The sequence below is a fragment of the Sinocyclocheilus grahami genome, unplaced genomic scaffold, assembly GCF_001515645.1.
Source record: "Sinocyclocheilus grahami isolate Dianchi unplaced genomic scaffold, SAMN03320097.WGS_v1.1 scaffold595.1, whole genome shotgun sequence".
Lineage (NCBI taxonomy): Eukaryota > Metazoa > Chordata > Actinopteri > Cypriniformes > Cyprinidae > Sinocyclocheilus > Sinocyclocheilus grahami.
The window spans coordinates 477896-489204 of NW_015505774.1; the positions used below are offsets into that span (position 1 = coordinate 477896).

At 42.4% G+C, this 11309-nt stretch overlaps 2 protein-coding genes across 2 annotated transcripts in view; both read left to right on the forward strand.

Annotated features, from left to right (window-relative positions):
* The first annotated feature begins 885 nt into the window (after window positions 1-885).
* adamts1 (ADAM metallopeptidase with thrombospondin type 1 motif, 1) lies at window positions 886-6807 on the forward strand. The gene is made up of 8 exons (XM_016240614.1): window positions 886-1785; window positions 2960-3300; window positions 3397-3529; window positions 3612-4069; window positions 4162-4348; window positions 4434-4612; window positions 4727-4902; window positions 5006-6807. Exons 1-8 carry the CDS (start codon window positions 1191-1193, stop codon window positions 5718-5720), a joined length of 2784 nt encoding a protein of 927 aa, XP_016096100.1. The 5' UTR covers window positions 886-1190; the 3' UTR covers window positions 5721-6807.
* A 1625-nt stretch (window positions 6808-8432) lies between these two features.
* Window positions 8433-11309, forward strand: part of cyyr1 (cysteine/tyrosine-rich 1) — a 12338-nt gene continuing 9461 nt past the window's right edge. The window contains exon 1 of the mRNA XM_016240600.1: window positions 8433-8849. Coding sequence (XP_016096086.1) covers window positions 8771-8849 — 79 coding nt within the window. The 5' untranslated portion in view covers window positions 8433-8770. The remainder of the gene's footprint in view (window positions 8850-11309) is intronic.

Consider the following 11309-nt stretch of genomic DNA (forward strand, 5'->3'; position numbering starts at 1 on the left):
GGATTGACTAAAAACTATTCATTAGTTCATAATATGATGCATATTCATGCATAAACTAACGTATTGATACATAGCCAATATGTCACTTTTGAACCTGTACTAGTTTTCTACAGTGATTCAGTGATTCTGCATAATAAGCATAAAGCATGTGCTTCAGAATAATGAAATCTAACTTTATATTATAGCCTAAGAGTGCATCTTCAAGTCCACACTTCATATCCATTCTGTTCCTCTAACTCAGAAAACTTTGTGTTTGTTCTCAGAAGGCATGTACCTTCTCTTTGAAGGTCACTGACCGACTCAGTTAAATTTGATCCATTAAACGCGCGCGACACAAACTATTTCCTCCGAAATTAAGCGGTAATCCGCTCGTTATTAATTTTCAATGGAGTTTAAGTCCACACATAAAGCGTTTGGGAGCCGGTTTGAGGAGCGGTCCACCTTAACAGCGCCGCGGCTCAGCTGTCCCCCTCTATCCGAGCCGCCTGCGCTTTTTCCCCGCAGCCGAAACTTCAGTCAGCTGGTTGCCATCTCTTGTGAGGAGATTCGTGTCTCCTGATGTCCTCAGTAACCTTGTGTTGAACTGATATATTACTGCACTTAATCTTAGTGTTTTAATGGACAATGCAAGTTATATAAGCCACGTGAATGCAAAATGCACGTATAGACCGTTTAAAATGACTAATATAGGAGTCGGAAGAGAAGTTTTGTGCCGTAAGTGTTGAGCTCTGATGATTGATGATTGTGGCTTTGCTCCAGCACTCTGTTGCGTACTAGATGTGGCTGCAGCAGATCAAAGGGGCTTCAGGAAAGGGGTGGTCCTGCATTGGAGCATATATAGAGAGCCGGGTTCTCGCTTCTAAGACAGGAGATCTGAAACTCGAGGATACAGTGAGGGAAATTCTCCAAGACCACTTTTGATGGTTTTAAAGACTCTTCTCGTGATTTTCACTTTTAAGTGCTGCTAGATACTGCGATCGTTTTATTTATTTCCATTTGAAGACCATTTTAAGCTCTGGATTGGTGCCTATAGCTACAGCTCTCTGTTTTTTTATTGTTTGTTTGTTTTTTTCTGTGATATTTGTTTTACCTGCTTTTGGAGTCAAATTCTCAAAGAACTGAAACTTTGTGAGGATTTTTATTGGGTCCATCATTATTTTGTATTTTGCTCTTAAAACCCCAAAAGGAATATGATGTCTTTTTTGCGCGTCATACTGGGTTTTATTGCAGCTCTGTGCGTAAACGCGGCGCAGAGCTCGTGGGAGGAAAGCACCGTGGTGCCAGTCCGGCTCGACTTGTACGACACCGAACCGACCCATACAGCAGAAGCTCGGGAAAAGGAATCCGAGAAACGCATCTATCGCTTGGACGTCTTTGGAATTCGGATAGTGTTGGTGCTGGAACCGGACCAGACCTTTTTAGCGCCTGGGTTTGTGTTCCAGATGGTCGGAAAACCGGAGTCCGAGGAAGTTGACAGCGCGGGAGAGGCGCGGTGCTTCTTCTCGGGAACCGTGAACGCAGAAGAACTTTCCGCTGCGGCGATCAATCTGTGCCATGGACTGCGGGGCGGCTTCTATGTTGGCGGCGAAGAGTATTTCATTCAACCCGCAAACGCCAGCGGAGAGTCTTCAGATGGAGACACTCATTTCATTCGCAGAAGAAAACGGGGGTTCTTAGCCGAGGAAAACGGTTCGAAGTGTGGGGTGAACGAGGAAGAGGAACGGATCACCGAGAAACCATATGCAACCAAATCTGACACAGAGCCCATCTCATCCGAGTCTAAAGGTAAATATTGCAGCATAAAAGTTCATAATTATCGATCTTGTACCAGAAACATTTCGTCATACTTTATTATTATTGAGCGTTTGAGAGGTTTTTTTTTAGTAATATTTCGCACACGCCTCTGGTAACCCCATTAAACTCGGTGACTCCGCGTCATTCGGTGCGCGCTGGCGCATGAGGAGCGAATTAAGCAGGTTAGAGAGTTCTGAGTCTGCATTAGCTCATTATACACCAAATCGCGTAATTTAGTTGGGAAATACATCAACTGCAAACATCACACATGTTCCGACTGCCTTTTTAAACTCATCTGAAAGAAAGAAAGAAAGAAACGTTTTTCTAAAGTGCAGATAAGCCGTGGCGAGGGTTAACTTGGAGAGGGCAGAAATCTCTACGCTTACGCAGGAGGAGGGAAGGGGACATAGGGTTGAGGGTTGGGGGAGGCGGGAGGCGGGAGAGAATGGGTTGGAGAGACGTGAAAGTTCTCCTCCTGGTACCGCATGTTGCGCAGATCAGCACCACAGGACTGTAGATGGCTTGTATTTCCGCCAACATTTCTCGTGAAAGTGCGCAAGTTTTGGAGACTTTATTAGCAGGGCGGAGCAGAATCTTAATCAAAAGAAGAAGCAGGCATGCTCCGCATTACCTCCCAAAAGCGTTCTATCTTTTTAAGTACACAGTTCTCTATATCTTTTTCAGTTATAAGATACCATTACATCTTACTTTACTATTTCCAATCAACATTGCATTTAAGTTTAATAGCTTTAATCCATCTATATGGACTCATAAAAGTTGACACACATTTAAAATACAGCTTTTAAGTTCCAAGAAAACCAAAAATATTGATGACATCATCTTGTACTCACAGGCTTATACAAATAAATGTCCAATAAAATGCGCTGTAGAATGAAAAATTCCCTCTCCCTAATATATCTTGCCAATGACTAGCAATAAGATTAGGAAATTATGGTTAAACCATGTAGTTAAAGCCTCTTGTTTTTTTAAATAAAAGATACAGTCATCATCATGGAAAAGTCATTTCATGCTATTTTTAATAAATAAATAAATGCATACATTCTTTAAATACCCTTTTCACTCTGATAAAGATTGAATCTGATTTAGATTTCACTTTTTAAAGAATCTGTTGACTAATGGCATTAATGATCTTCTCATCCTCCAGCACACCACAGATCTCGCCGCTTTGTGTCCACTCCTCGCTATTTGGAGATCATGATTGTGGCAGACCAGTCAATGGCAGAGTTTCATGGTGCTGGGCTCAAACCTTATCTGCTGACCATCATGGCGGTGGCATCTCGTCTATATCGACACCCTACCATTCAGAATTCGATCACTCTGGCAGTTGTGAAGCTACTTGTTGTTTATGATGAAGAACACGGCCTCCATGTGTCCTCCAATGCAGCACTTACACTTAGAAACTTCTGCCAGTGGCAAAGACAGCACAACCCATCAAGTGACCGGCACCCAGAGCACTACGACACAGCAGTACTGTTCACCAGACAGGTAAGTTTCACTAAGGATACCACTCCTGGTCTGGACGACAATGAAAACAAGTAATTACGTAGCATGGCTCATATTTATGAACGCTGTTTGTTTCAGGATCTTTGTGGAGCTCACTCCTGTGATACTCTGGGGATGGCAGATGTTGGCACCGTGTGTGATCCTGATCGAAGTTGCTCTATCATTGAAGATGATGGTCTGCAGGCAGCCTTTACAGTCGCGCATGAGCTTGGTAGGCACATCCCCATGTTCCTATATAAAAACTAAAAACCAGGCAGGTGCAAAGCAAGTCAATAATTGTGCTTCTCTTGTAGGTCACGTGTTCAACATGCCCCATGACGATGCTAAACAATGTGCTAGTGTTAATGGTGACCACTGGAATGCCCACATGATGGCCTCAACCTTGTCAAATCTGGACCAACTACAGCCCTGGTCTCCTTGCAGTGCCCTGATGGTCACGTCCTTTCTGAACAATGGCCATGGTCAGTGTTTACTGGACAAGCCCCAGAAGCCTCAGCAGTTACCTCAGGCTCTGCCAGGTTCAGTTTATGATGCCAACAGACAGTGCCGTCTCACATTTGGAGAGGAGTCCCAGCACTGTCCTGACCTGAGCACCACTTGTGCTGCCCTTTGGTGCACCGTCACATCTGCAAATGGCTTGCTTGTCTGCCAAACCAAGAACTTTCCATGGGCCGATGGGACACCTTGCGGGTCAAACAGCTACTGTATGGCAGGCCAATGTTTGAGCAAGTCTGAGGCTGCCAAATATCAGGTGAGCACCATTTGGTGTGCCATTTGTTGTCATATGTAATTGATGCAATTCTGATTTGTGACTGATGATGATTCTGTCTTGTCATCTTTAAGACTCCAGTCAATGGTGGATGGGGAACCTGGGGACCTTGGGGAGATTGCTCACGTACCTGTGGAGGAGGTGTGCAATACTCTTTCAGGGACTGTGACAATCCCCTACCCAAAAATGGAGGCAAATACTGTGAAGGCAAGAGAATTCAGTACCGCTCCTGCAACACTGAGGCCTGCCCTGATAGCAATGGTAAGTGATAGTCCTATCACTGTTCCTGCAACCAATGCAACCAGATGCAAAGGCACATGATACTCAAATGTATTTGTTTGCACAGGTTTGACATTCCGTGAGGAGCAGTGTTTGGCCCACAATGACATCTCCTCTCAGGTGTCATTTGGCTCAGGAGACGGCGTCGAGTGGGTGCCAAAGTATGCCGGGGTGTCTCCCAAGGACCGCTGCAAGTTGGTGTGCCGAGCAAAGGGAACAGGCTACTTCTTCATTCTGAAGCCAAAGGTGAGTGTCCCAATTAGACAGACCCACCAAGTGTTGTAAAATCTAACAATGGTTTAGTGGATGCAAGTGTACTACTGCCGATATTTAATCTGAGGTTCCTTCCAATACCTTCAGGTGGCTGATGGAACACCATGCACCCCAGATTCCACCTCAGTTTGCGTCCAAGGCCAGTGTGTGAAAGCTGGTTGTGACCGGGTCATTGGCTCCAATAAACATTTTGACAAATGTGGCATCTGTGGAGGAGATGGATCGACTTGCAAGAAAGTTTCTGGATCAATGCAACATACTAGGTAAGCCTAAAATCTCCACCAAAGATTTTACCTGCTAGTTAGAGTTTCCCAAAATAACTCAAATTTTGATTTATACTAACCCTTGCTTGTTTCTGAACTTTAGAGCAGGCTACCAAGATGTAGTGTCAATACCAGCTGGCGCCACACACCTAGATGTTAAGCAGCACTCTCTTGGAGGTCGCCGCCACGACAATAGCTACCTAGCAGTTCGCCGGCAAGATGGCACGTACCTACTGAATGGTGACTATAAACTGACCACTTTAGAAACTGACATATCTCTGAAAGGTGCACTGCTGCGGTACAGTGGTTCGTCTGCCACACTAGAGCGCCTGCGAAGCTTTGCTCCCCTACCTGAGCCTCTTACTATCCAGGTGTTGTCAGTCGGTGATTCCCCCCGACCTCGCGTAAAATACAGCTACTTTGCACCACGCCCCAGCGGGTCAAAACGGCCATCTATTAACGTTATTAGTGAAGCAGGAGATGCGGAATGGGCCCTACGTGAGTGGGGAACCTGTTCGCAGACCTGCGGCGGTGGTATCCAGAATCGGGACGTCATCTGTCTTGATGCTTATGGCCGCCAATCAAAAGACTGTCCTGAAGAGCTGCGCCCTGCTTCGTCACAACCATGTGCTCTGCGTGCTTGCCCATCCTGGTTGCTTGGGGAGTGGTCTGCTTGTTCCAAAACATGTGGCAGAGGCTTCCGCAAGCGCCCACTGTGCTGCATCAGACATGATGGCCGCACTTTGCCTAACGAGAGCTGCAACGCAAAAGATCGGCCACGACCTCTTCTAGATTTGTGCAACCTGACTCCCTGTTGAAACTGAACACTGAGGCTCGAAACAACCTTGAATAGCTGTAAGTTGCACCTGGTGCTGACCAACACAGGTTTTTATATTCAAATGGCCCATTATGACAAAGACTGCAACCAAACTTATCTCAGTGTTTCAATTCCCACCCATCCAACACTGGGTACAGGGCACAAAGCTGGCACACTGTGTACCTGTCTTGACAGCTGTGATGGAGGATGAGAATACGGACGCCTCTGCTGCTTTGGATGCTGATGTCATGCATGTTAGATTTTGAGTGTGTATGATGATTAATGAAAGAGTGCATGAAACAGCTATGCATTTTTATCGTCTGTCTGAGCTGGACTAGACAGACAGGATTAATTTGTCACAAGAGAGCATATAGGAACATATAGAAGCTATTGCCGGGGTCAAGAGCAGTACTGAAACAGAAGAGTTCATTAGTAGTGTTATATAAATGCCCTCTAGTGGTTCTCCATGTCAAAGTTGCAAATGCTAACTCAAAGCACGTATTCAACATATGCATTTTTCTTGCCAAAAATCAACGCCATATCTCACCTCAGCTAGGCACACATGCTGCTAATCAAACACCACAACAGGTATTAAGCATTTCCTCATAACTGAGTTTAACAATGCACATTAGCTTTAAGTTTAGCTTCCTAGATTGATATTTTCACCATTTTGCAAAGCCATACCCGATCAAGAGGGATCATATTTTTAATGGAGAGGGAGACCAAATCGCAGAGGTTCAATACCTGAGAAGACAGTGTGTTTGTGCGTGTTTATGTATGTGTCGGTTAGTTCTGTGTGATTGTATGGAGATGTGAGGGGCTTCTCTCCTACTACTTCATAAGTAATTCTCTCCTGCCTTCTGAGAAGGTATCTTTGTAATTAGGTATTTCGTTTTGTACAGAATATCCAAACGTTATTTATTTTTGTACAGCCCATTTAATATAATCTTGTTGCTTTTTTATAATTATTGTATTTCTATTTGTTATTATTATTGAAATTACTGAAGGATGTAGATTATATTAGAGTATTTATATATCTATGAACTTAGGTTTATGAATAAAGTATCACATTGATTTGTGGACCAAAACTATTGAGATGGTGTCTTATTTTGGGTGTGGCTGCTGACATTGAAGGAAGCACTATAGTCTAAATCCTGGTCTGAGGACCCCTAGAGGTTCGTAAAGGTACTACATTATTTTTTATATATATTATATCACATCTTGTATTTTTAATGTGGTTAATCTCCTCTAGATGAATGGAGCAACATTAACATCTGAAGTCTGAACACAAATTGATGCACATTGATTGTAAATAAATGTATACATACAAGTGCAAAAATTCAAGTACATGCATACATCAAAATAAAAAAGAGCATCAACATTATTAGATCTAGTCATGACAAGTATCAGTATAAAACTGCTGAGTCGGTCTGCTCATATTACGAACTAGACAAAGAAAGTCCACCGCTCTAAATTAAATCAATTAATTAGATTAATTCAATCATATTAATTAGCACTCCCAACAGCTGTTCAAAGAAAGCCTACATGACCGGCATATTCAGCAGGACAGGTAATAATCATATCAATGGTTATAACGAAGAAGTCTTTTGTTATATAACAAACTTTAATAATTTAAGAGGGCACTATGGGGTTTAGTCATTATGTTAAGGGTGGTTCAAGTGGAAGCTCATTCAGTCCCCAGTCCTTCTGCTAAATAATACATACAACCAACTGTTCAGCAAAATAACACACAGCAAGGCCTTTTAAACTGAAAACCTTTTTTTCTGACAGTCTGAAAACTGCTTAATACAACAGGTTGGAACAAGAAAGACGTAAATTTGTAAGATGCAAGATGTAAACATTTACTTTCCCTCATATGTTCATATACAAGTTATGTTCGAGCGAGGTTCTCAAAAACATGTTCTCAAAACATTAGAACAAAAACTTTACAATGTAAACCTGGACATTCAACTAAAATGTTAAATGTTATTACTTGTTTCAGAATGCTCAGAGAACATTCAAACAGAACATTTCAATAATGTTTGCAAATTATAAAATGTAATGTTCCTTTAACGTTCACATAACCAAGCATAATATATAAATATATATATATATATATATATAATAAAAAGTTGTTGAATGTTCAGAGAACATTCAGAAATATTTTCTTGAGTTTACGTTCTTAGAACATTTTTGCTTACTGGTTCCATATCAACTATCCAAATGCAGATTGACTAGGGGATCGAGTCACTAACTCACAAACAACTAGAAAATATATTATTTTTATTGTCAACCAATTCTAAATATGTGGTTGCATTCTACTGAGTGGATTCAAGACAAGAAGATGTGTTTCTATAACAGGCCATCATTCACACCTATCTTTTCTACATATTAAGATCAAGTGAATTAGTTATGAAGATCTGGGCCAATAAATTGAAGCACGTTTTTGCTTGGTGTTGAGCTCAGGTCAAGGATGTTGCAGATTCGTGAAAACACGATTGAAGATAGATCTAAATATAGACTTCGGGGACACTAGCGAGAAGATGAGACCGCAATTTGGCGCTATTGAAAAGGGCGAAGTGTTCCCAGAATTATCGTGCGGCTCTTGTGTTGTTCCTGAGGTAACCGGCCACATTAACGCTCGTGTGATGGGGAGTCGTGACAGCGGAGACGTGCGGCGGCGGGCGGCTGTTCACAGTCGCATCTAGACCGACTCCTTGCGCGGCTGAGCAAAGTCCCTGGGGGAGGGGATCGAGGCGAAGAAAAGAAAATAGATCAAGGAAGAAGTTAAAGACAAAGAGGAAGGAGTCAAAAGAGAAGTTCTGACTAAGAGACTCGTGGAACACGTGGAGCGTTATGGATAAAATAGTTTATTTTAATGCTTGAAACTCAGAACGCTTGACAGTCAGAACAACAGCACAGTTTATAGTCAGATTTAAGACATGGCAGAATGAACGATCAACTGTGTAAGGATTAAATAGGGTTAGACGCGTTTTCCCAGGGATTTTCACCAACAACAACAAAAAAAAAAAAAAAACTTACCGGAACATTATGGAAAATCCGAGGACAGCCAGTTCACAGAAGATTTGGAAGTTCGTGCGGGAATCTCTGCTGCTTTGCTTCTTTGCCGGTAATGTATTTTTATATTTGAGAACTAGAAAGTAAATCAATTAAACATTTGACCGATTATTTGATTAAAATAAACGAGCAATAACATGCAAACAAACAACGGTTATTTACGTGTTAGTAACTCAAAATTTGAGGTCGTAAATACATTGCAGGTTTTCATTTTTTGACTTACGGGTTAATTAAAGGGGTCATATGATGCTGCTAAAAAGAACATTATTTTGTGTATTTGGTGTAATGAAATGTGTTTATGCGGTTTAAAGAAAAAAAAACACATTATTTTCCACATACTGTACATTATTGTTTCTCCTCTATGCTCCGCCTTTTTGAAACGCGTCGATTTTTACAAAGCTCATCGGACTGAAAAAGCGAGGTGTGCTGTGATTGGCCAGCTATCCAATGCGTTGTGATTGGCTGAATACCTCAAGCGTGAGATGGAAATGTTACGCCCCTTACCATACTGTTGATGCCGTGTCCCGGCTGGAGCCATATTCAAAAACATTAATACATATTACAAACGAGGCATTTGTTGCATCCAGTGGGGACATAATTACTGATTATAATTACTTATACGGTCTTTTTACGCGTTGCGTTGCATTGTGCCGCGTAAACATAAAACCCTGTCTGCACTTGTGATCAGAGAAATGACAAACAACAAGTGCTACTCTACACTGCCCAAAACTCGCATTTGAATCATCAGTACACATCTGGATATTTCGGTTAAACTGTTCTGGAACAGTATTGTAAATACAACTTAACCACTGATTTGTAGTCGTGTCCTCTTTTGGAAGACAAAACAAAGTAGTTTCGCTTTCACAATGAAAAACGCAGCGGCCTAGTGTGAGTGGAAGCCCCGGCTTAGCGTGAGCAGAGGCGGCAGGATCGAGAACGGCGCGGCCGGCGGATCCGACGAAGGAGCGGCAAGCACATGTGACGACCCCAGGCTTCGTCCACGGTGAAAGCCGATCCGGCGATCCACAGCGCAAAGTTGATGTATTCCCTCAGCGACCAGCACAGATCAGCTCTAGGCATGACGAAGCGGATATCGTCCTCTTTTGGAAGACCAAACAAAGTAGTTTCGCATTCACAACGAAGCACACAGCGTCTTCAGGACATGGCGGCGGCAACAATACTACAGCGAGAATAAAAGTTATGCCTTCTTTCTTTGCGTGAACATTTAGGCTGCGTTATGCAAATCTTCCCACAGAGCGACGTAGGTATGTTGGGGCGTGTTAGAATGAGCCGTTTTAGGTAGGTGTGGCTGACTCTTAACTTTTATAAAGAATATCTCTTTGGATTTGAGACTTTAGTCTTTGCAACTTTACAGATCTTCTTTATGCACCAAGAGCTTGTAACACTCCAAAGAGAAAGGAAAAATTGAAATCGCATCATATGACCCCTTTAGCCATTTTCAGTTGTCTGTGTAAAAAATTAATGATTTTCGCTCAAAATTTTTTTTTTTTGATGAGAAAACTTGTCTTTGTAAATCTGTCTAAAGCCATGGTAATACAGATAACAAATTCAGGTTATAAAAACGTTGTAGGAACATTTGAAATGTTTCTAAAACATTGACGTGCAGTTTTCTTGTGATTAGAACGTTATTTAAGTAACAAATAAGTTTCTTAACGTTCTACTAACTTCCTTTTCACCCAAAATATAACATTATTTGAAAGTTTATTTTTAATGTTCTAATTAGAGCCCGACCAATATATCGTTTTGCCGATATTATCGGCCGATATGAGCCTGTCGCCGATATATCGGTATCGGCGAATATGGCGCCGATATGAATTTTTTTTTTACAGAACATATAATGCAGATAAAATGCTTGAAATGGTGTAATTACTTAGTTTGTCCAGCAGAGCGCGCTCCATTGTTTGCTACTGGCGACCTGGATGAAACGCTTTAAAGCAAAAGTCAATGGAAAACCATTGAAATTTTAAACGGCCATATCTCCGTAACGGCGTAGCGAATCCGCACCAAATTCGGGGGATCTCTTCAGCTCAAGAAACCCTCTCAAACGAGAATCGAGTATACGTCTCGAGGCCCTCTTTCGAACGGGAGTTACAGGTGGTTAAATTCGTGCTCCGGCGCCGACCGATCTAGCGATCCCGGGGGGCTACCGATGCGCGGAGGGTGGCGTTCGAGAAGGCTCCTCGAGCTGAAGGGATCCCCCGAATTTGGTCGAGATCCGCCAGCGCGTTCGCGAGATAGTGACACCAGTCAACTTTCCCTTCAGTAAGGAGGTCTCTTGTTCAGGCAGTATTCACGCGTTGTCTTATTCGACCGTAAGTGCCCTGCGAAGTGGACTTCACATGAATTTCGCCATGATTCCAGTTCCAAGGGAATGTACAGTACACAATTTATATTGTATTTATTTACAGAGGTAGGGGAGAGCTGGGCACAAAGTAACACTTTTTGACTTTCTCAGTTTGTGTAAATCCACATGGGGTTCAGAATATATATT